Source organism: Arvicanthis niloticus, chromosome 9 (genome assembly GCF_011762505.2).
Source record: "Arvicanthis niloticus isolate mArvNil1 chromosome 9, mArvNil1.pat.X, whole genome shotgun sequence".
Classification (NCBI taxonomy): Eukaryota; Metazoa; Chordata; class Mammalia; order Rodentia; family Muridae; genus Arvicanthis; species Arvicanthis niloticus.
The window spans coordinates 45,326,828-45,353,368 of record NC_047666.1 but is presented as its reverse complement, the minus strand read 5'-3'; the positions used below and the strand labels follow the sequence as shown (position 1 = coordinate 45,353,368).

Below are 26,541 nucleotides of genomic sequence, written 5' to 3'. Positions count from 1 at the left end.
CTTATTTCCCTTCATGTGTCTGTGTGGTTCATCTGTGTTGGAGTACACAACAGTATTTCTTTCTATTTAAGGCTGAGTATTATTCCATTGTATGTGTACTGTACTTGACTATGTGTCCATTCATGAGCAATTAGATTGTTTCTGTTTTCTGACCACGATGAATAATGACTCAGTGATCATGAGTGCACAAATACTTGTTTGCGATGCTGCTTTTAATTATTTAGGATCTATAACAAGAGGAAGGCTAGCTGGGCCTTTTGATACTTGTAACTTCTTAAGGAGACACTATAGCATTTTCTATAGCACTGTAAAGCATCCACTGCCATCAATGATGCATAGGTTACAATGTATTTAACACACTGCTTTCTCTTATTTGTATTGTTTGGGTCAATTTCAAGGATTCTATTGACCTAGCATTTGATCATGTTTTTTTTTTCTCTTTCTTTACCTCTCCCACACTGTTTAGTGGTGTGTGTCATCCTATAGGATATTAGATAAGGTTTCATTCTTCATGAATTGTGTTTGTTGTTTACAAAAAATATCTATTCAAGACCCTAGTCTATTTTTTTTGTCATTTTTGTTTTAAGTCTTTCCCTTAACAGCTGAACCACCTCTCCAGCCCCCTTTGACCATTTTAAATTGGTTTGATTCTTGTTATTAAGTTGCAGGGGATGTTTTTATTCCTTGTAAGTAATCTCTATGCTAATATAATATCTATTCTTTACATAGATTGTTTCTGTTTCATGTGTTTTTATTAAGATAGAAGTTCTACTGTGTTCTTTTAAATGTAGATACCCAGTTCTTACAATATCATATTAAATTGTGTGTGTGTGTGTATGCGCACATGAGTGGACGGGTGTAGGTATTCACATACTACAGCATACATGTGAAGGTCAGAGGTCAGAGAATAATATTCAAGAAATTATTCCCTCTTGTCACCTTGTGAATCCTTGGTATCAAACTTGGGTTTTCAGGTCTGTGCTCAAGTGGCTCTGTCTACTGAAGCATCTTTCTGGGTCCCATTAGTTACAAGGACTGTTTATGTGTACATGCCAGGCTGCTTTGTTGTATTTGGGCACCATTACTGAAAGTTATTTGGTCATATTCCATAGTTTATTTTGAGGGCTTTCTCTTCTCTTATACTGACCTATAAAGCTATGTGCAGGAGCCACACTGTATTGGCACTTCATGTCCTGGACTCAGAAACCATGAAGTTTTCAACTTTGTTCTTTCTAACATACTGTTTCCTATTGATGCCAACCTTCCCTTGAGATTCATATTCTCTCTCTCTCTCTCTCTCTCTCTCTCTCTCTCTCTCTCTCTCTCTCTCTCTCTCACATAAAACACTCTCCACTGAGATTTTTTTTTCATGTGACTGTGTTGTAGTTGTCATGGACATTTTAAAAGCATGGAGTCTTGAGTTACATATAGGAAATTCCTTTTTATCTGTTTTTTCCTCAGTCCTTTGAACAATATTATGTAGTTTCTAGTGCACAAGGTTTTGCTTCCCCCCTCCCCAGTTACTCTTAAGTGTATTTCTTTTTGATGCTATCATAGATAGGGTTTCTCCTGATTTCCTTTTTTGGATTGGTCTCTGTTGGCATACAGCACTGTCATTGAGTTCTTTGTGTGTCTTGATTTTGCACCCTGCAGTTTTCCTGAAATGATTTATTAGTTTCAATAGGCCTCCCTTGCTTTTGTAGCTGCTTTTGCGTTTCCTCTATGTAAGATCATGACATCTTCAAACAAAGATTTTACTTTCTTCCTATTCTAAGTTGGAAGCCTTTACTGCTTTTTCCTCATCTAATTGCTTTGCTTAGGACTTCTAGGACTACACAAAACAATAATGGTAAGGGTGGGCATCTTTTATGTGCTTCCAATCATAGGAGGCTTTCAAGATTTCAACAATGAGTGTGACATTGGTGAGCTGCTTTGTATGCGACCGCTATTACATCAAGACAGTTCTCTCTTAACTTCATTGCTGAATGTTCTTTTTGTAAAATCACAAAATGGTGTTGAATTTGTCAACTGCTTTTCTTCATTGACAGAAGTGATATTTGGTGCTTTTCCTCAGTCTTGACATGTAGAATAAAATAGGCAGATATTCACACCATGAGCCCTTTTTGAGTTTCAGGTATAAATTCTGCTTGGCTTTGGAATATAATCCTTTATGCTGATAAATTTGGCTGGCTAGGATTATGTGGGGTATTTTTTCAACACTATATATCAGAGGGATGTATGTGTTTCATATTCTAAAATGCTGTGGAAAGCTTGAGCAGAATTGGTGCTGATTCCTCTTAGATACTTGGTAGAATTCTCGATGGAAGCCTTGATCCTAGGACTCTTTTCTTGGGAGGCATTACCTATGACTTTCACTTCCTTACTTTCTACAAACTATTCAGATTCCATGCTTGTTCATGACCTTGCTGGGAAGGTTGTTGAGTGTGGTAGTTCATGTGCTTCTTCTTAGGCATTAAGCTTAAAAATATCTGTGCTCTAATTTTTAATATTTTACTTTTTTTTTTTTGTTTTATTTGATTCTTTTTCTTAGCCTAAATGAATATTTGGCAATTTTGTTGATCTTTTTAAGGAAAAAACTGTTCATTTTACTTATTTCTTTCCTATTGTTTTTTTTGTTTTTTGTTTTTTTGGGTTTTTTTTGTTTTTTGTTTTTTGTTTTTTACTTTTATCTGCATTTATTTTATGCTGAATTTATTCCCGTGCCATGAGCTTTTGTTTCTTCAGTTTCTTCTGGGATATTTTTTTCTTCTGTGCAACCTCCTTTTCTGGCTTTGGAACAATCTGCTCCTTCTTAGTGAGGATCATCTCAATGTGGCAGGGGGAGCTCATGTATGGATTAATCCGGCCATGAGCTCTGTAGGTTCGTTGGCGCACCTTAGGTGCCTTGTTCACCTGGATGTGTTCAATGACTAGAGAATCTACATCTAAACCCTTAAGCTCAGCATTACTCTCTGCGTTTTTAAGCATGTGCAGCAAAAACTCTGCACTCTTCTTCGGCCACCGTCCCTGTGTCCAGCCCCACTGTTTCGCCTGGGCGCACCTACCAACTCCACCATTATACCGACAGAAGGGCACACACTGCTTTTTTAAAGTGACATCCTTCAGGTACTTGGTAGCTTTGCGGATGTGCATGCCCTTGATGGCCTGAGCAGTTTCCCGAGTGTTCTTAAAGTGAACACGAAGGTTTGAGCCTCGTGATTTACAAGATTTCGTGGGGTTTTCTGGGTCAAGAGAGTAGCGAACCATCTTCACGGGTCACCTTTCACCCTTGTTTGTTTTTCAAATTCTTTTTTATTGAATATTTTATTTACATTTCAGATGCCATCCCCTTTCCCCATTTCCCCTCCCTAGAAAACCCCTATCCCATATCCCCGTCTCCTTTTTGCCTATATACAATTTTTAATGTTAACCAATGGCTTTATAAATTTGGTAATGCTCAATATCAATCAGAAGTGTAACCTAATACCCAACCTAGATATAGCAACTATCTTTGACTGGCAGAGACATGTGAACATCTGCCTCCATGTCTGGCCCCCTCTCTCTTTCTCTCTCATCATCTAGCTCCTCCTCTCCTTCTCCTCCTCCTCTCCTTATTCCTCCTCTCCTTACTCCTCCCACCTTAGCTCCTCCTACATATCACCCTTCCTATTAAAATTAAACTTTTCTCTCAAAATACAGTTACAACATAACTATACCAATTTATGTCAGTAAGGTGCAAGATAGACCTAATACCCAGTCCATCATTTTGTTGACTAAGCAGAACCTCTGTCATCTCTCCTAAATAAAAGACTTAGTTCTGAACCTGGCTTTTTTTGGCTTTAGAATGAATGTCAGCTGAAAACCATCCTTTCAAATCTTTTCTCTCAAAGTAAATAGCAAGGATTGGCTATGAGACTATAAGTTTTCAACCCCATCAGAAATCAAGAATGACTGAGTTAACTGAAATTATGGGAAGCACAAAGCATAGCTTCTAAAACTTAGCCAAATTATAGAGACCGCTGAACACCTGGACAGTCCCTATACTACAGAACATTGGAGCATCTGATCTTCAGCCTTCTGGCCCAGGATCATCTGACAGACCTAGTGATGCAGAATTATTAAGGGCTGATTACTCTGTCTTGACAGATATAATCAGTCGACTATTCTGCAAGTGTGTCCTTTTCTGGACAGTGATTTGTCTGTAGATGGAAAGAGGCAATTCTTGCCTAGTGGCTGACTCACCACAATTGGAATAACTCCAAAGATGCTCAATTTCTTCTTAGAATCCAAGACATGAAGCTGTCAGGAGTAGACAGATTTCTAATCAAAATGAACATTAATACACAAATGTTTGTAACATCAATTCTGTGGATTTCTGATGTTTTGAAAACCAACTATTTATGTAAGGCAATCAGGCCTGTTGTCTGTTAACTCCTCTCAGCTATTTCTAAATAAAATATAGAAAACACCCAAAAAATAAATTCAAAGCATGAATTTGCTATAGTCCCTTAACTCACAGGCTAACCATCTCAAATAAGTTAAAAAAGTTAAAGGACTGGGTCTAAGCCTTGTATTCCTAAATGTGTTATACAGGCACAATGCCTATGATAGTGACAATATTCATCTCACTTTTATATTAATAAGAAGTTTGTACCAATGAAAACCTTAAATTTGAAATCAAAGTAAATTTGGTACCATTTAAGAAATTATAACTTCATCTTAATAACAATTATGCATATTTCTACCAGTAAGGTATGGCTATGCAATAAATCCTAGCTAATCCTCCCTGTTTCACCAAAACCACTACTTTTCCCTAGAAAGAGAGCCCAATATTAACCACCTCAGTCCCCAAGCCCAGGGAATAGGGGCGCTGACTCTTTATTAACTTCTTCAAGCTGATTATGGGTGTTCAGATATTAGAAGAGGGGTTGGGGGAAGAATAAATTGATAAGCCTCTGATGATGTGTCTTCACTGCATCCATCTGGAATTCCAGGACATCAGAGGTTTGAGCATGTCTGTTCAGCTTGCCTGATGAGTAGATACACTAAGGCTATGTATTCTGCAATATACCATTCTCAGAACAAATTTTAGTATCAAGATAATTGTTTGTTTGAATACTGGAATCTAGTCTTCTGGCGGCCTGCTTCTGTCATGTCTAATCCATATAATTCTGGGAGGTTTTAGGAGGGTGTGCTCCCACCATCCTCCCATTTTTGCCTTCTTGCTCTCAAATTTCCCAACATCAGGGAATCCAAACTTTCAGACACCTATGGCCCTCCACTTCCACTGATGCCTAACCCCTTACCTCATTTCCCCCCCCCAATTACTATGAGGATGTGCTCCTACCATCCTCTCATTCCCGCCTCCCTGCTCTTGCAATTCCCCAGCACTAGGGAATCCAAACTTTCAGGTACCAAGGTATTGTTTTCCAGCCTTTACTCTAAGGTAGACTGTCTTTGCACTGAGGTGAGTTTCCTGTATGCAGCAAAATGCTGGGTCCCGTTTATGTATCCAGTCCATTAGCCTATGTCTTTTAATTGGGGAACTGAGTCCATTTATGTTAAGAGATCTTAAGGAACAGTGATTGTTGTCTCCTGTTATTTTTGTTATTAGAGGTGAAGTTATCTTTGTGTGGCTATCTTCTTTTGGATTTGTTGGAAGAGGGTTACTTTCTTGCTCTTTCTAGGGTATAATTTTCCTCCTTGTATTGGAGAGTTCCTGCTATTATCCTTTGTAATGCTGGGTTTGTGGAAAGATAATGTGTAAATTTGGTTTTGTCATGGAATATCTTGATTTCTCCATCTATGGTAATTGAGAGTTTTGCTGGGTATAGTAGCCTGGGCTGGCATTTGTGTTCTCTTAGTGTCTGTATGAAATCTGTCCAGTATCTTCTAGCTTTTATAGTATCTGGTGAGAAGTCTGGTGTTATTCTGATAGGTCTGCCTTTTTATGTTACTTGGCCTTTCTCCCTTACTGCATTTAATATTCTTTCTTTGTTTTGTGCACTTGGTGTTTTGATTATTATGTGACGGGAGGTATTTCTTTTCTGGTCTAGTCTATTTGGGGTTCTATAGGCTTCTTGTAAGTTTATGGACATCTCTTTCTTTAGATTAGGGAAGTTTTCTTCTATAATTTTGTTGAAGATATTTATTGGCCCTTTAAGTTGGGAATCTTCACTCTCATCTATACCTATTATCCTTAGGTTTGGTCTCCTCATTGTGTCCTGGATTTCTTGGATATTTTGTGTTAAGAACTTTTTGCATTTTGCATTTTCTTTGACAGTTGTGTTGATATTTTCTATGGTATCTTCTGCACCTGAGATTCTCTCTTCTATCTCTTGTCTTCTGTTGGTGATGCTTGCACCTATGACTCCTGATTTCTTTCCTAGGTTTTCTATCTCCAGCGTAGTCTCCCTTTGTGATTTCTTGATTGTTTCTACTTGCATTTTTTTATGTCCTGGATGGTTTTGTTCAATTCTTTCACCTGTTTGGTTGTGTTCTCTTGTAATTCTTTAAGGGATTTTTGTGTTTCCTCTTTAAGGGCTTCTACCTGTTTACCTGTGTTCTCAAATTCTTTGAGAGTGTTATTTATGTCCTTCTTAAAGTCCTCTATCAACATCATTAGAAGTGATTTTCAATCTGAATCTTGCTTTCCTGGTGATATGGGGGAATTCAGGACTTTCTAGTGTGGGAGAACTAGGTTCTAATCATGCCAAGTACCCTGGGTTACTGATGCTTATGTTCTTGCACTTGCCTTTTGCCATCTGTATCTCCTTAGTGCTACCTGCCCTGTCCCTTACTGAAGCCTGTCTTTCTTATTATCTTGGTTGTATCAGAACTTTGTGGGGTGGGTGTAACTACTGGGATAAGCTCTGGGGCCCAAAATCTGCTCAGTGCTCAAGCACAGACAGGATGCTGCCCAAGTTAGAGCTCTGGGAGCCCCTTTCCTCTGGGTTCTTAGAGATTGGGAGCAGAGCTACCACCCAAGATATGCACACTGCTCTGGCCCAAACCAAAGGGAACCAGTGCTCCAGGCCAGGAGTGACTTCCTGGGTCCTTGTGGTCCTTCCAGTTACTCCCTGTTTGGGGCGGGCCTTGCTGTCTGCTTACCTAAGATACTGCCTGAGTTAGAGCACCTGGGATCCCTGCTTCCTTTGGGTTCTTAGAGATTGGGGGCAGAGCTGCCACGCACAATCTGCTCAGTGCTCTGTCCCAGACCAGAAGGAACCCCCTATTGTTTATTTCATGTACTCTGTTTTAATAGTTATTATTTTCTGAGTACTATTTTGTTTTGTTTTGTTTAGTTTCCTTCCCTAACTTCTTAGTTGTAAACCCAGGTTGCTAATCAGGTAACTTCTTTTAAAATTATTTATTACTATCCTTTTACCTCTTAATACAATTTGTGCTGCATTTTTCTGTCTTGATATAGTTTTACTTCTTTCCAGAAAATTTCTAAGTTCCCGTTTATACCTTCCTATACACTAATGATGTAAGAATCGGCTGTTCAACTTTTCATATATTTGTGGATTTTCCTGTTTTCCATCAACTATTGAGTTCTATTTTTTATCTCAACATGGTCAGTGAGGATGTTTTATACAATTCTAATATTCATAAGTCTGTTTGAAACTTGTTAGATGAGTGTTATCTTATAGAATGTTATAAGCATGCTTGCAAAGACTATTGGGCAGAGTTGATCTGCAGGTGTTAGTTATGTACAATTGGCCTAATTTTCTTCAAGGTTCCTGTTTTCTTATTGATCTTTTTTTTACTTCTTTTCATAAGTGAGATACCAAATGTATTTTATAATCATTTCTTTCTTCATATTTTCTGACTTTTGCTTTATATATTAGAGGCTGTTAATACTTCACACACGTGTGCGTGCACACACACACACACACACACACACATACACACACATCCTCTTCCTCCTCATCCTCATTCTATGGTGGTACACTGATCCTTTTACCATACTGCAATATTGTTTTATGTGACATTTTTTCCTTACAGTCTGTTTTGCCTGATATGCTGATTTTTTAAAATAAATGCTTACTTTATTCTACCTGTATTTTGCCTGCACGTATGTATGTGTGCCACATGTGTTCTTGTTGCCCTCAAAGATCAAAAGAGGATAGCAGATCACCTAGAACTAGAGTAACAGATGGTTGTGAACAATTATGTGGGTAGTGGGAGTTGAATCCCATTTCTCTACAAGAGCAACAAGTGGTCTTAACCACTTAGCAACCTCTCCAGCCTCTATTCACAATTTCTTAAAGGTCGCATTTAGTTTCAATATTTTAAAATACATTCAGCCAATCTATCTTTTAAATGTATATCTAATCCATTTTATATTGGAGACCGTTATTGATGGGGAAGGAACTAAAATTGCTGTTTTGTGTTTTTTTCTGCATGTCTTTTATCTTTTGTGCTCCATTTCCTTTATGTATTCTTCTGTGTTTCCTCAGTCATTTAGTGGCATGTTTTATCCTTTGTGTATTTTCCACATGTATGAATATAATATACATATATATTTGTGCTTGCCATTACAATTATATGGCATATCCTAAAATCAGAATCATTTATTTCAAGCTTACAACTTAAGCCTGTCCCGTATATAAGTTGTATTCCTACTTATCCTGCTACCCTTACCTATGCTGCTGATGTGATATTTGTTATTTTTAATAACATATGCTCAAATGTATAGTTACATTTTATCTAAATATATTTTCCCAGATGTAAAAGTGACTTTTTCACTGTTGTTGGGGTATTAAAAGACTATTTTCATGTATGCATATATCTCTACATGGTATTTTGATTGATTATTTTATTCTTTTTCATTCAGAAGAGTTCCTTTAGTGTTTACTGTAGTGAAGGTCTCTTGATGAACTTTTGATTTTGTTGACCTGGGAAAGTATTAATTTCTCTTTCATTTTTATATAAAAGTTTTCTTAGGTGTTTTCAATTAGAAATATTTTTCCCAGAATTTTCATTAGATCATCCTATTCCCACTGGGTTGCAAAATTCATCCTGAGAAGTCTGCTCACCGTTTAACAGAATCTCCCTCTTACATGAGCTGTGTCACTTTTTCTTGCTGTATGAGCATTCTCTTCTCCTTCCTGGCTTTGGACAGTTTGGTTATCATTTGTTTAAGTGTATGTCTGTTTGACTCACTCTAGGGGAAATTCTTTGAACTTCTTGACTCTCCATGCCCATTTCTCTCCCCACCCCCCAGATTTCAGCTATCATTGATTCACACTTGTGATTTAACACTTTATTTTCATCTTTTTTTTTTGTATTTCACAATATGCATATAGTTCTGTAGGATTCTGTCACATAAATTCCTTTTCTTCTTTCTGGGAGTTTTGCTGTTTTGTCTTTATGATTTCCAATGTTCGGTCTCTGAATTACTGATTATTTCTTCTTTCTGGCTTAATTGGCTGTAAAATTTTTTCAACTCAATCACTTCAACTTTCCTTTACCTCTAGAATTTGTTCTTCTTTTCTTTATCTTCTGCTTCTACAATTATTCTATTTGCCCCCGTGCTTCACTTTATCAATTTAATTTTGCTGTCTTAAAAATCATTAAGAATTGAAATTATGGTTAATTTGAATAATTTTTCTGGTAATTGATATGTTTCTAAGTTTTTAGAGTTGGTTTCTAGATGCTTAAGCTGTTCCTTCAAGTAGCCTATATTTGTGTATCTTCCTACAGAGGTTTGCAGTTCTTATACCTCCTTATAGTGTTTCTGAGAGTGGCTTTGTCTTTTTCTGAGCCATCAGACAGCTGTATTTGTAGGATGCCTCTAGTGTTCACTGTATAGATGACTCTGAAGTCTTATCCTCAAAGACTTGTTTCTGTCAGCATTTCGATGTAATGAAAATAGAGACAGTTTCCCCTTTGGCAACATCATTTCCTTCATCCAAATCACAAATAGTTACTATAGTGAATTTATCTTTTATAGTCCTTACTGTCTCTAGGTAAACACAGGATGTTGGGATCATTTTTCTGATGACTTTATTTAGTGCTTTGATGTTAGTTGGATGGGTGGATAAAGAGGACTCCTAGTGAGTAATCACTATGAACTTGTCTACTCTAATTTAACATGACTTGTGTCACTGAAGACTAGAATGCAAAAACATTCATTGTGGTAGGTAGTTAGATAGCTATTAGCAACTTTAGAGGCCAATGAGGAGGCATCCCTCACCCCCACCCCCTTATTGTCACCTTTGAATTCTGCACACATTTCCCTGGTAATATGAGAAAGGGAAAGGTCACAGTTGCCTTTCATGTGATTTAAAATGCTACTTTAAAATGCTATTTGAAAAGATGAACATATTAGGGCTTTGCTAAGGCCTATTAAAGCCAAAGTACTTCCTTATGGTCAAAAGAATGGAGTTTGCATTCTATTTCAGCCTCTGGGTAGAGATAAAATAGTCTGATCTACTTATCATGTTCCCAGGGTCTAAACCACCAGCCTGGGAACACATAGGGAACCCATGGCTCCATCTGTATGTGTAGGGGAGGATGGCATTGTCGGGCATAGGTGGGAGAGGAAGTCCTTGGTCCTGTGAAGGCTGGATACCCCAGTGTGGGGGAATTCGAGGGGTGGGAGGTGGGAGTAGGAGGACAGGTTGGGGCACATCCTCATAGAAGCAGGAGAAGGGGGAGTGGGATGGGGGTTTCTGGCTAGGTGGGGGAATGAGGAAAGGGGATAACATCTGAAATGTAAATAAAATATCCAATAAAAAAAGAGCTAATACAGTACGTGCTATCAATTACTTGGTCAGGAGACCACCTCTTGGTAGGTCGACTCATCTTTAGATGTGCTAAGGAGATGGGAAGAATAATTGTCCCCTAAATGAAATCATGGAGTTATACACCTAGCTCTTCTTCCAATGTAGTTGTTCATAGATCTTCACTGTTAAACCGGCTCACTGTTCTGAGTACTAACAATAACAACAACAACAAAAAACCCCATATCTTTTCCTTTTTTCTTCTTCTTATCTCTTTTAGAGATACTGTCCCAAAGCTAACTGATCACCAAGGTTGAGCTTGTCTGCTTTATTGGATTCTTACTCAAAAGGAATGGCTAATTCTCATCCTTTTATCTATCTTCTCCCTTCTATAAGCATCAGAGATCCATCATTTACTTGTACTCTGGTTTATATCTCAAATGCCAATAAAATGGCCCTTAAGCTTCCTTCTGTGTCCATTTTATTTATTTATTTTTATTAATGAGACTAAGATCATACAAAGGAATTCCCAGTTTCCCTGGTACCAATTGTTTCTAGAAATTTCACAATGGCAATTGCTCTGTGCATTGTTAAGTCTGTATATCCAGTGAGTGAGGAGGGTCCTTCTATTCTGTTGTTTTGCTGCCTTATTCCATACTTTGAAAAACTCAGAAATACCTCTAATAAACCTTAAGTCAGGCTCCCAAAATGTAATTAATTTGTTATGAGAAGGAGTTAGAGAGGAAAATAATTATCTCATTTTATTACATTTCTGACTAAAAAGGTTTGAGGGGGGATAACAGTAAAATATATAGAATAATAAATACATTTAAAATATTACTGGAATCAAAGAGACAAAAGGAAGAAAAAGAATCTCACTAAAGTTGTATGAGAGAGTTAAATTAGATCTGGATTCTTGGAAGCCAATGTAGACTAAGCACCATGGAGAGCAGGGGGTGACTGGCTCTTCACTGACTGGTGAAGATTTTGGCTCTGTAATAAAAGACTTGCGCTTTCTATCTTAAAGAAAAAGTTCTTCATTTTAAGATGTGTTGATGTGTTAGGCATATCTTTTAGAAAAACAATATGGATTTCGGGACAGGTATTGCTTTCACAGCAGTTTTATCAGAATGCAGAGATTCTGTTAATAAGACAATATACAGTAGCCACACTCCAATGAGATAAAGTGATTCACATTTTAACTATGGTCTTTGACTATGAGGAATTGTAATACACACCTCTGAGATTGCTATGTCTCCCATAGGTAATCTTTTTTTTTCTTTTTCCATTTTCTTTTTTTTTTTTAGATATTTTATTTACACTTCAGATGCCATCCCCTTTCCCCATTCCCCCCCTTAGAAAACCCCTATCCCATGCCCCCTTTTCCTTTTTGCACTTATAAATTTTTTTAAAAAATAATGTTAATCATAAGCGTTATAAGTTTGGAATTGTTCAATCAGAGGTGTAACCCACTGACCAACCTAGATATAACAACTATCTTTGACTGGTGGAGATACATGAATATCTGCCTCCCTGTCTCCCCCCTCTTTCTCTCTTTCATCACCTAGCTTCTCCTCTCCTTCTTCTTCTTCTCTTCTTACTCCTTTTCTTCCTCTTAGTACACCTCCTACCTTAGCTCCTCCTACACATCACCCTTCCTGTTAAAATGAAACTTTTCTCTCAAAATACAATTAGAGCATAATTATGCCAATTTGTACCAGTGAGGTACAAGATAGTCCTAATACCCCGTCCATCCTTTTGTTGACTAACCAGCACCTCTGTCATCTATCCTAACTAAAACATTTAGTTCTGAACCTGGTTTTAGGATGAACATCAGCTGACGACCATCCACTCAAATCTTTTCTCTTACGGTAAATAGCTATAAGTTTTCAACCCCGTCAGAAATCCAGAATGACTGAGTTAACTATAATTGTGGGAAGCACAAAGCATAGCTTCTAAAACTTAGCCAATTTATAGAGACCTCTGAACACCTGAAAAGCCCCTATACTACCGAACATTCGAGCATCAAATCTTCAGCCTTCTGGCCCAGAATCATCTGACAGACCTTGGTGATGCAGGATTATTAAGGACTGATTATTCTGTCTAGGCAGATATAATCAGTAGACTATTCTTCATGTGTGTCCTTTTCTGGACAGTAATTTGTCTGTAGATGGAGAGAGGCAATTCTTGCCTAGTGGCTGTTACCACACAACTGGAGTAACTCCAAGGATGCTCAATTTCTTCTTAGAATCCACGACAGGAAGCTGTCAGGAGCAGACAGGTCTCTAATCAAAATGAACATTAATATATAAATATTCGTAGCGTCAGTTCTATGGACTTCTAATGTTTTGAAAACCAACTATCCATGTAAGGTAACCTGGACTGTTGTCTGTTCACTCCTCTCAGCTATTTCTAAATAAAATATGGAAAACACCCTAACAATAAACTCAAAAATATGAATTTGCTATAGTCCCTCCCGTAGGTAATCTTTAAGGTACAAGATCCACAGCATGTTCCACCTTTGCTAAGTCTTCACGTGGTAACTGGTCTAGTCATTCTACCTGTGTCATGGAGACTCAGATCATTTAACCATGACAGCCATCTATGATGCCCCTCTTATACAGGAAACTCTGATACGGAATACTGATCCTAACCAGAGATTTCCAAAGTAGAATATATTCAACATTTAAAGAGAAAAAGAATGCTTGTGTCTAGAACCGAAAGGATATTATTGATCAGAAATGGCAACATGACTTAGTTCCTTGTTAGAAATGTAAATTTTCAGTCTCATCTCAGAAGTACTATCCAGAAATTCTGAAGGAAGGGTACAAGTATATCTTGTTGGAATTTTATCTAGATAATTTTGGTTCACAGTAAAGTTTGAGGACTGAAACTTTAGGCAAAATTCTATGGTATTTGATTCTGACCAGTAAGAACAGTAGTTGATAACTTTTGCTCCTCATTGGAGTCATATTCAGATTGTTTTGAGGAATATTGCCTGGTTCTATGTACAGAGATAAAATTACTTGACATGCACACAGTGCAGAATCAGAAGAAAGATCCTCTAGATTTATTATAATTTGTAGAAAATTTTAATAATTACAAAATGATACAGATTATTGATTTTGAGGCTGTCTACACATTTTGGGTTTGAAAAGATACCTCTTCTTTATGTTGTAAGAGTGACCCTCTTCTTTATGTTGTTATAAACACTTTCAAGTTTGACAAACGTATTTACATGATATTTCCTGGTTTTCACAAAGAGAAGTGGTAACAGCAAATGTGGATGGACTCAGAAACTTTCTAAATGTATAAACTTTGATTCTGAGATCCAAACATTTGCCTTGCCTCTTTGTGATGGTAGAGTTTTTAATGTAGACATTTGCATTTGGATAAGAAAGACATTTGTCCTCTCATTAGATGCTGCACACACTCCTCCATTTGATTATTTTGTAATCTGGCTCAACGAGGCAGTTGAGAAATCAGACTGAGATACAGATAGGCACTTGTGAAAGTCCCTCTGAAATAACTTTTAGTTTAGACTTAATGGTTTTCTAATTTGGGAGCCAATCATCTGGATAAATGCCAAATTAACTGGATAATTGCTCAACCTTGCACCTCACTTTAATTGGTCCATCAGTTACTTGATGTTGCTTGAGTGTCCTGCTAGGATCAGATGTCTTATCCCAAGCAGGGCAATGAAATTTCCTTGAGATACATACTGCAGTAGTGGCTGCCAGCATACATTTTGTATGACAGTTAAAAAAAAAATTTCAGGACAGAGGCAGCTTCTGTTTCATTTAAATCCTGTAACATTTATGTCATATTCAAAAAGTACTGGTCAATTCACTTTCTCTCACAGGTAGCTTACTTGACTGCACAAAGCAAAGATTCTCTAGTATCATAATTACATTGCCCTTTATGGTCCATGAAGATTGGACAAAGTATTCAGGTATTTTGTTCTCTGTTTTCTGTCCTCAACTGTTGTGAATGTTGGGCACCTCTATGCTATTCTCTTCTCTGGAAAATTTACTTTGGGAGATTTGCTTCATTCTTCAACCTATCTCCTACTACCTAGGACCCCATCTCTATCAGCAATGGGATAGGCTAGGGGCTAACTGAAATGTTTACTTAAATAAAACCAGCATCCCTGTCTCCAGGTAAAAATAATTGTGAAGTTCGATTTGTCTTTCAAACATCTGTAACATCTGTAACTCACCTGAGCTAGTGTTCTTTCTGCTTACTGTTTCTTCTTGCCCACTCTTCTCATCTTAGGAACTGCCCCTGGAGAACACTCCCTTAATTTTTATAGCTATATGATCAAACCTCTGCTCTAAGAATTCAGGCATTTTCTATATCATAATTCTATGTGTTCTACATCTATAATCTATAATCTATAACCTATTTTGCACAAACACTGTATATCAAATAACAGAGAGTCTCACGTGTTGGAAATTCATTGAGCAACACAGATCCTTTGTGAGCATGAGTAGAAATGTTACATTAGAATGATTATATTTTAACTAAGAAAATATGCAATGTAGACAGTTGCATATTAGGTTTTTTGGGAGGGATGGATTATACAGACAGATTTATCATTATTGTTATTGTTATTGTTATTATTATTATTATTATTATTATTATTATTATTATTATTTTATTGACATTCTAGTCATTGCCCGCCTCTTATTCCCCCCTTGCACAGTTCCTCATCTCATTTCTCATCCTCCTTGCCTCGTAGAGGGTGCTCCCCCCACCAGACTCTCCCCTTCCCTAGGGCCTCAAGTTTCTAAAGGATTAAGCATATCTTCTCCCACTGAAGCCTGACCAGACAGACCTCTGCTATATTTGTGCCAGGGCTCCAACTGATCTGTATATGCTCCTGGTTGGAGACTCAGTCTTGGGGTCTGGGTTAGTTGACACTGCTGGTCTTCTTATATGGTCAGTCATTACAATCAAGTTTCCCAGTAATTTCTGGGTTGTAGTCACTTAAATTCTAATCTATTTTCAGGAGTAAAGAGAGGAGTAGAGTTATGTTTATCACCCAGGGTTTATATGCAGCACCACTAGGAAGTCCAGGGATTATGATCCCCCCAAATTGTATCCATGACGTAAGATAATAAAGGACACAAAGACTTGGAGGATGGGCAAAATGGTTCAGCAGGTAAAGACACTTGCCTCTACACCTGATACCCTGAGTCACATATGATACCACAGAAGGGATAAAGAAAACTGTAATTTAAAAAGTTTAAAATATTTGGTAACAGTTCCCTTAGGAAACTAAAAAAAAAAAAAAAAAAAAAAAAAAAAAAAAAAAAAAAAAAAAAAAAAAAAAAAAAAAAAAGATAAGTTATAATTGGCCAGTTAAAACCCAGGAAATCTCTATGCAATGTTAATGTACTGACCCCAAGGTACAACTCTTCCCATGCCCTGTGAGTGAAGCACCCAATACTTCCATTAATTATTTAGCAGTTTCAATCCATTAGAAACAGACATGTTACTAATACATTAAATATCCACACAGAATGCATAAAGCCAGACCATGGGAAAAGCCTATTAAGTGTATACTTCCTAGACATCTCTTATTCATGACATCAGGGCTATTATGTAGCATTAAAGGGAATCTCCTCTATAGCACTGAAGAATGCAAGTATTGTATTACTAGTTGAAACCAACATATTTTTTCTTTTCTAATGAAAAGTATATAATTTCGATTATCTTCATTTTTTTTTAGTTTAGTTTCACAATTCTAATACAAGTAATAAGAAATAGAGCACAGAATCCCAAAGAGTCAGAGTATTATTATTTTGTGAGGAACAAAGTCTCTTCTGGAATAAAAGCCTATTATAGTTTACTGAAGTTAAGCAATATCAATCTATGTTGAATTTTCAAAGATCAAATGTCTTATCCCTTGAGTAAGACTCTGTGGAACTACTCAGCCAACATACAAATTCCCTTAAATTAACTCAAAATATATAATGTGACAGATTTGGAAAGAAAAAATGGGCTCTAAAGGAGAGGGCTTTCAAATCTGTCATTTCAAAGTTTCTGCAACTGTTCATTAATATGATTTCATCTTTAAGTCTTGAGCTAAATTTTGTCTATACGTGCTTTAGTCACATGAATTGATTTTTTTGGAAAGATATTCAGGATTCTATATTTGCAGGAAATCATGTCAGGTTCTTTCTGATTTCAGGCCAATTTACTCTCCCTGGGACATTCTTGGTCTTTTTTCTGTCTGAATTTTCCAATCCAGCTTTGCTGTCTAGTCCAGCACATCACCCAAGCTCTCCTTCAGCTGCTAACAATCCTCCTGTTTTCAGTGCTAGTTTGGCCCATGACTTTACTGGGATGACATTGTGGTCCTCATGGTAAATGTGGCTACAATAAGAATAGATAGCTATTTCTTAGGAGCTTTCACCTTCCCTCTCTAGGCTCTGACCTGAAGTTATCTGTGCTTTCAGAAATCTTGATTTGAGGTCCTAACACCCAAATGAAATGGTACTACGAGATGATAATTTGGGAAGATAATTATGCCAGAAAACAAAGCTTTCATGATCTTTTCTGAGGCATGCTGTACACAATCCATGTGGCTTCCTGAACTCACACAAACTTTTGCATTTGACAGGATGCTCTCCCAATCTAAAGAGTTTGGCAAAAAGAGCAGCTGTGGAGACTTTGCCTTCCTTCCTTCTTCTGTACAGGTTAGAAGAGAGTCAATTTGAGATTATATACTTCCCATGTAAGATCTACATGCTAGGCATGGAAGAGAGCCTTGCAAGAAGAGAGTCAGGATTTAGAGACTAGAAAAGCTATCAGGTATATGAGTTACTTTTGTCTGTGTGCTTTTCTTCTTATTCCTTCTATTATGGCTCAGTCAAGACTTATTGCTTAGACCTTCCACATTAAGGGATGCTGATGAAATAGTTTAGTGCATTCTAGTGCATTTAGACCTTATACTGTTACCTTTCTATTAGTAATACTTAAATTTAAGAACTTTCTATGGGATAGATGCAAGTCACTTTCCTGGATTTAAAAAAGTCCCCACTATAGATTAGATTAACCAATTATTCAACCATTTATTTACTGACACATAAATCTGTTTTATAAAATGATATCTCGATTCTTTCATTCACTTATCATCCATATTCATTCAGTATTTATTGGGTACCTACCATGTACTTAATTATTCATTCAGGACTGAGGATACAATTATGAACTTTGGATCCACAGGAAGATTAAAATGCAGTGGGAAGGGGAAAAAAAAGGATGATCCTATCAAAGTATAATATACTCCTGGCCTCTGTTATTAATGAGATAAAGGTAAAGGGCAGTACAAAAATCAGTAACGGGAGGAAGTGATCCAGGCACAGGACATGTGTCTTTCTGAGAAGGCCATCTTGATGCTTAGAGAATGGGACTGGAAACCTTGAAGGCAGGAACAGTGTATTCTATTGGCCTGTGGGAAAACTGTATCCCTAGCATAAATGCACAGTCAATGAGCACAGTTGCCATGTGGTAAGCATTGGATGTATGTAAGAATAAATGAGGGTGCTAAGTAAGTAAAGGAGTCTCAGAAAATGGATTGGGGAATCAAGTAATTAATAATTAAAGGCAAAAGAGGGAGGAAGACAGGATGGTAGGTAAGTGCATAGGAGAGGTCAGTGTCTAAGGGAAGACACAGCACATCAGCAGACCATCAGTGCTCAGTCTAGAAAGTTCAAACATGGAAGAACAGTAGTCACTTTGCCAGCTGTTCCAATAATCCTTTCTAATCAAAGTCCCCACACACTGAAGTTGTACCAAATCCGAATGGTCACAGCAGATGTATTTCAGAAACTTTTCAACTGAAGGAGCAGAAGGGGTTTGCAACCCCATAGAAAGAGAAACAATATCAACTAACTGGACACCCCAAGAGCTTCCAGGGACTAAATCATCAACTAGAGAGAGTATACATGGAGGAACCCATGGCTGATGTAGCAGAGGCTGGCCTTATTTTTCATCAATGGGAGGGAAGGCCCTTGGTCTTGTAGAGGCTTAATGCCACAGCATAGGCTAATGCTAGAGCAGTGAGGTGGGAGTGGATTGGTGGGTGGGGAGAACCCTCCTTGAGGCAAAGGGGAGGGGAGATAGGATAGGGGGTTTGTAGAGGGGAAACTGGGAAGGGGGACATTTCAAATGTAAATAAATAAAATAACCAATTAAAAAAAAAAGAAATGTGGTTTGTAGATGAATGAAAACCAAATGCCAAGGAAGCTATGTTAGCTTCTGTAAGCATCAAAAAGGGCCCATTTTGAAAATAGCCTCTTCCTATTGTCTGGAGGCTATATGACTTGTTTTTAGAACATCTTCAAACCTATAGCTCTCTTTATACATTCTCTAGGAGTGAACATTCATAGTTAGCAAATTTACTTACTACTTAAGTGACTTTTAAGGGATTTTCTTCTTTTATTCTTTCCATTATAAGGACTCACCTATTACACTAAGCTCAGCGCTGGAAAAGATAACTCCATGTTTATTCTCTGCCACACACTGGTACATGCCAGCATCTGAGAGATTCACTATTGTTATGTTGAGTGTTCCTTGCTCGATTTGTATTCTATCCTGTGAAAGAGAAGAGGAGCATAAAAATACTGACCTTCTACATCTGAGAACTTAAGGCAATTTGGCTACATGTTATGTCAAGAGGGCTTAATGGGAGGAAAGTCATCATAATATAAGCAATTTACATTAACATGATCTGCTTATTTGTCAAGTAAATCTGTGCCAGGTCAGATGGCAAATGGAACCAGCAGCATATCAGTTGGTAAATGGAATTTAAATTGTAGGATTCTTTTGCATCCGTGTTGATTTAATAGTGAAGTCATTCAGATGAATAGGCACTGTAAATAAGTGAACTTGACCTTGAGAGTCAAAGAGCTGTTTTTACTCCATAGTTTTATGTTAATTGGGGAAACGGGTGAAAACAGAATCAAATTTATCATTTAGAGTTTAGAGCTCCTAAATTCTTACCAGCTGTACCTTCAAGGACGGATAGGATTATAATTTTAGATAGGCATATGCAAATTTTCAGTATCTGCTGAGTTTACCAAAAAATATGTATCAATAACTCAATATTCTACCAGGCATGGTGGTGGCACATTCCTTGAATCCCAGCACCCAGGAGGCAGAGGCAGACAGATCACAGCATGGATGGGATTGTCTACATAGTGAGTTCTAGGCTAGCCAGAGATACATAGTAAAACCATGTCTCAAAAATACATCAATATTCTGAAGCTTGGTTGCTGTCAATGGAAAGATTTACACTTATGATCTACTTGTAGTCCAGATGGAGGACGAAAGATAATATATATGACAATAAAACATTCTCATGTGACAAGCTGAAATCATGAAACTTGAGCATCGATTTGTACATCACGAAGAATTTTTTCTACACATTAAACACACACACACACACACTCCTCCTCATTGAACACAAAGCCTTATAGTGAGAATCTCCTGTCTTCGGAAGGACAGCTGTCTAGTTGAATGGATACATTTTTGAAATTTGATTAAATCACCCTTGTTCTCTCTTATTTCATGAAAAGAGGGAAATGCCAAGGGCCTGGGAACTTGCACACTTGCAATTTGTTTGACTTTTGTAACAGAGGGAATGATGAATCAGAGGAGCCTTCTTGGGAACTGAGAGTCACCATGAAATGTGGTTGTCCAAAGAAATTGTTCCTTTTTTCTACCAGTAACCCAGGACAAACACTTTCTCTTTCCCAGGTATACAATGCAAGGAAGAAATGTGAGCCTGAAAGCTGGCTCTCAATGTGAGGACTGAGGAAAATGCCAAATTCTAGTTTGATGTTTTGTAATAACACATAATAACGAAAATTAAATTGGACATAATTGTCCCTCTGATTGAATTTTGAGAGTCACGGTTCATTTGGATGACCATCCTTATCTGATATCAAGACTTTCCCTAGTGAAGTTGGTCCTCGAATGAACGTCACTTTCTACAAACTACAGGTTCCAGGCGTTCTGTGTGGGTTTCTTATTATAAAGCTACCGAAGTGTTAATAATCTGTTGGCTACAAAGGTCTGGTATAGAAGCTTAGAAAGACTTATTTATAATTTCTATTTGTCAATTTTTTTCTACTATTAGTAGCATTTAGTTGCTTGTTATTTTGGAGACAACTCAAAATTATTCTGTTTCCATAGCAATGAGGCCACATTAAACATTACATTATATTACATTACATTACATTAAGACAGAATTACCATCAACTTACTTACCCGTGTTAACAGTGGGTCACCATTTTTTAGCCACCTGTAGGTAGGCTTGGGCCTCCCATTTGCTTTACATTCCCAGAAGACACTTTCTTCCATGGCCACGTGGATATCATTTATTGTTTGAACCCAGTTAGGTTGAGCTATAAATATTAAAAAAAAAAAAAAAAAAACAAAAAACAAGAAGAGGTATATATTCATTGTTTAACCACTTTCTTTTTATTTGAAGCAAGTGAAAATTAAATTAAAATAGGCCTTTTTTTTTTTTTTTTTTTTTTTTTTTTTCGGTTTTTCGAGACAGGATTTCTCTGTGTAGCCCTGGCTGTCCTGGAACTCACTCTGTAGACCAGGTTGGCCTCAAACTCAGAAATCCGCCTGCCTCTGCCTCCCAAGTGCTGGGATTAAAGGTATGCACCACCACCGCCCGGCTTTAAAATGGGCTTTTAATCAAATTACTTTTCTATATGACATACAAATAGTAAAGGTGAGAAGACATTTATGGAGACTGTGTGACCTTTTATGAACACTATGTTTCTTGTCCATATTGTGGATGGTCTTTTAATCATTGAGGGAAGAATCTACAAAACTTTTATTAACCATGATTTGAATTGTTATTGTCTCTTAAGTACTGCTGTTGTTTTGTTTTTTTAATATGAGAAAAGAAGTGCCACCTTGGAATGACCTCATGAATTTCTACCTACTCTTTCTTGCTTAAGATTCCTTTTCACTAAGAAATAATAACCAAGTGTGTCTAAGTTTTTCCATTTGGTCACTGACGAAAGTAGAAAGGGTACCCTCAGACACTAGTTCTGGAGACCCAAGTCTCTGTATTAATTAGAAACTGGTAAAAAGGTTAACATGCTTGGAATTAGAGATGACAGCAATACAGGGATGGGACTGATGAGCAGCCCACCTTGGCCCTTGAAAGACATTGTGAAGCAAAGCAAACCAGTAGTGAGTGAGGGCTACTTATTTCATTTGGGAAAGATAGCGTGAGGCAAATGCCTCTCATTGAAGCCATTTTATACTGAATTTTTCTTTCATTAGAACAGCTTCACTCATCCCTTACTAACATATTTTATTCTGATATATGAAATGGATAATTTTGGAGCCCGTATACGTCCATGATAAACTATTAGTATCATTCAGTATTTGCTGACTCCATATTGGAAGAATGCTAGACACTGCAGTATAATCCTTAAGGTCAATATTTTTCAGTGAGCCTTGAATTTACTGAACCCTTTTAGAAAATCAAGTTCTGTACATAATCTCACATGGAACTCAAAGAAGCATTTGATTCTTACATTTCATAATACTGAACATCACCCCAACACCCATATTGTACCATGTTTTTCATTCTTCCATTGAAGGCATGCTTTATTTTTCTATGATCTCAATAGATATTAACCAATGTTCCATAAACATATTAATAAATATTACTTCTTTCCTATAGCATAGTTTGTGCTTTTATCTACAATTCTTATTGGTAAAAGACCTTTTGCTAAACCTCCTGTAAAAGATAACTACAGTGATTAATTGGAGTAGTCATCTATTCACAGGTAGTTACTTGTTCTATAGGGTAATAACTACTGATGTTAACTTAATAAGTAGAGTTGATACTAGTATTAATCAGGTATGTTATTCAATATCCTTAACATGTTTTTTAGCTGACTTGACCTCAGTATATCTATTTAGTGAGGCTTTAAGTCATGGACAATTTAATTCAAAGATAATGGTAGTGTGAAGGCCAAGCTATGTATCTTACCTTCTGGATAATAAACAAAAAAATAGAAAAACACTCAATAAGTCACTTAACCAACCAGCAGAGGTCTCTAAGTCCTTGAAAAAAAATGGTGTTTCTTTCTTTTCCATCTACAAGCAATTCCATGTTTTCAAAGAGCAAAACACAATTTGGCAAATGCTCTCCTGATGGAGATGATGCATGGCTCCTTAAGAGGGGAGGCCAAAAGGGTCAACTTCAAAAAAACGTTACAACATCAACAAGCATTAGCTTGAATGAAGGGTTATAACCTGCATCACTGAAAGAGCTGTAAGTTGGCTGCTGTCCTCTATCATCCAGCTGCTAATGGGAAGGGAAGCTCAAGAGGTAATATCTTCCCAGAGCTCTACTGGGAGAAGCCAGCGTGCAACTCCTTTAGGACTAATGGCCTAGCCTGCCAGATACACATTCAACCTGCAGCATAGTCACCTCCTGCAGAGACCGGGGAAACAAGGCAAAGAAGAAAGCCACAGAAATCTGTGGAATATTAACAAGAGCAAACTTTTGAAAAAGAGGGAGAGAATACAAAGCAAAACAAGGAAGGACAAATATAACTTATGCAGCAATGTCAAGTTGAAGTGAAAACAGGAAATTTTACAAACATGCAGAGACAGACTTCAATGTCAGCCATTTCCTGGCACACTTGAACTCATTCTTTCAAAACTATAGAAATCTGGAAGTCAAACCTTGCCACTTCACAAAAGAGCTGGGGTAGGAAAGGTAGGATTTGAAAAGAGTTTGAAATGACTTTGCAAATTTCAGCCTAATTAGGTACTTCCATGGGCTCATTCTTTCTCTGGCAATGGGGTTGTAAAAGTCAAGGAACTCAACAAAATAGATAATTGGTCCAGGCTGAGGTGAAACCCACAACTAATTTGCCTAATACTGAACTAATTTGGTGTTTGACAACAGTCATCAGGTACATTCTTTGCTTTCAGAGTGAAATCTCTTCACAGAAGCCAAATTAAATGATCTAAATACATTCCTCTTGAAGTGAATAACTGTACAGGAACCCAGGGAGGTGATGAATGAAATGGCTAGAAGAGGGGAGATAGATTAGCTGGTAAAGTGCTTGATATACCAGCATGAAGACCTGAGTTCAACATTTAGACCTCACATATGTAGGCTGAGCATGGTGAAACACGGCTGTGATCCCAGCACAAGGAGTCAAAGACAGGTATATTTCTGGGGTTCACTGGGTGGTTATCTTGACAGCTTAACTGAACTGATGAGATCTTGTCTTAAATTTCCAGGTGCACGACATCCCAAGGGCTCACGTCTGATTTACACACACACACACACACACACACACACACACACACACACACACACACATAGAAACAAAAGACTGACCAAAGAATGAGACAATTTGTATTTTAATGTTTCAATTGCAGGTCTACAGGTCAAAAACACACATTTTCACTCCCACATATTTATATTGGATGAATCACATATATTATAATTGGGTGGTTCTTCCTTTCTAGAATGAAGTCTCTGCTTGGTAGAGATAGTTTATATGTGTTCATATGCTCACATAAATTGTTGTTTCCAACAATTCTTAAGGATTACTTTTTGAGCTCAAGCACAAAACAGAATTAAAAAAATTATATCAAAAAAGAAATCATTGTTTTGATCTTTTGCATTCTTCCACATTTGAAACAAAAGCATCACTCCTAAGTCTTGTCTCAAGCCACAAGGTCAAATATAAGATTAAACAGCTGTGCTGGGATTTGACCCTGTCATACTGTTCATCTTTTGACAGATGAACAATCTTTTCATTTCAATCTTTTGTTCAATAACTGCCAGAAATGACCTAAATCAGGGTTTGTATATTCCAGCCACTGGAATCATACAAGCCTCTTATCCAATAATAATTTCTATTTCAAACAAATATAATTTGAACTCAAGGGTCAAACAATTCACAGAGGTATCTGCCTGTCTTCATTCCCCAAAACCAGAAATTTCTCACAGAAATAAGGGCGAGCTTTGGCCTTAGACCTTAGAGTTTTAAATATCTAAGAGAAAGGGCATGGTAGGCAAAATCCTTTAAGTAACTTCTGCAAAGTTGACCTACAGACATTTGCATTTATTTCTAATGGCTTCAACAATTTTGGAGATTGAGTCACTTCCAGGAACTTCCGAGGGCCAGCTATAACATTGCTCTTATTTGTAGTAAGCTTAGTGGGTCTGGAAGTAATTATTCAGTTTCACTTTACCAAATATGTATTCATGTATGTATGTATGTATGTATATGTATATATCTATATCATAGGATTTTTAACACTATTCTTAAGATTTTCAAGATAGTCTCAATTTGCCTTAAATCTAATATCCTGAGATTTCCCCAGAACTAATCATCCATCATTTAATGTTTGAATGAATAGTTTATAATTATAGTCTGGTTTTTAATAAGTGACAGACCTCCAACTTACATATATCACTGAAAGTACACTTACATTGTGCTGCAAGATATTGTCTAACTTCCACCTTTGTTCACATGTGATGGGCTGCCAGCTAGTACCCACATTCCAATAGTTGTCATTCCCTCACAGGGTTTCAAAGCGAGTTCTACAAAAACCAAAGGTTCTTAGAAGACACTGAACTTAACCAGAGCAGAGTTGCTTTGTTTTAAACATTAAACATTTGTCACATTTCATGTAAATATGACTTAATGACTTAACCACATCCATGTTGAGAAACACTGCCCTAATATGAGGTCCTGTAGCTCTAAGAAGAGTTTTAGGGTATATAGTTTGAAAACCTATAGTTTTCTTCCTGAACTGAGAGAAAGTTGAACTTGACACTGTAAAACTCCCTCGAACTTTCATATGTGAATCTTCATCACATTGTTTTCTAAATGTCTTTATTTATTTTCACTTTTGTGTCTCTGTGTGTATGGCTGTTGCATGAGTATGTGAGTTTACATGACTATAGACGCCAGAGGTATTGGATCCCGTGGCACTATAACTATAGGTATTTGTGAGCCTTTCTATGTGGGTGCTGAAAACTGAATTCGAGTTCTCTGCAAGAGCAGTACATGCTCTTAACTGCTAAGCCATCTTTTGAGCCCCTGCATATTTTTACATACATAGTAGGCATATTTCTGTTAATAGGTAGTCATATTTTAAACCAATAAATTCATGCCTCTTGTGCTTTTCTACTATTTTTTGTTTTATTCCCATATTCTTGTTTATGATTTTCTCATTTCTTTATAAGACCTAATTGATTCCCCCTCACCCTTTGGTAAGGATAGATAGATGCCTTGGTAGCAACACTTTCACATACAGCAATGACAAACAGACATAAAAAGCTACCATGTTGAGGGATTGGAGAGAAGGCTCAGTAGTTAAGAGCAGTAGTTGCTTTTGCAGAAGACCAGGCTTTGGTTCTCAGCATGCCTGTGGTGGCTCACAATCATCTTTAACTGCAGTTCAAAGGGGTTGGATGCTCCTTTCTGACACTTACAGGCACCAGATGCCCACATGACACACATACATGAAGGCAAAATACCCATATGCATAAAATATAATAAAGAAATCAGTAGAAAATGTGAAGACACCCTAGAAGGCAAGTCATAGAAGGCATATTTCTGTTAATAGGTACTCATTAACATAGAAAACAAACATGATTGCAGAAAGCCATGTGTATATGAGATATTGGATGAGGTCTGTAATGTGCTTCACCCGCTGTCAATGTGACATTCATTAAGAGACTATCACCATTATTTCATATCTTTGGGCTAATGTTTAAACTCAT

General features: G+C 37.2%; 1 protein-coding gene across 3 annotated transcripts in view; it reads right to left on the bottom strand.

The window, feature by feature from the left end:
- Cntn4 (contactin 4) overlaps nt 1-26,541 on the bottom strand; it is a 904,382-nt gene that overhangs the window by 154,171 nt on the left and 723,670 nt on the right. For all 3 annotated transcript variants that reach the window (XM_076940198.1, XM_076940197.1, XM_034511644.2), the window contains 2 exons: nt 21,012-21,148; nt 19,205-19,334 (listed from right to left, as the gene is read on the bottom strand). In XM_076940198.1, the coding sequence (XP_076796313.1) occupies nt 19,205-19,334; nt 21,012-21,148 (267 nt within the window). The remainder of the gene's footprint in view (nt 1-19,204; nt 19,335-21,011; nt 21,149-26,541) is intronic.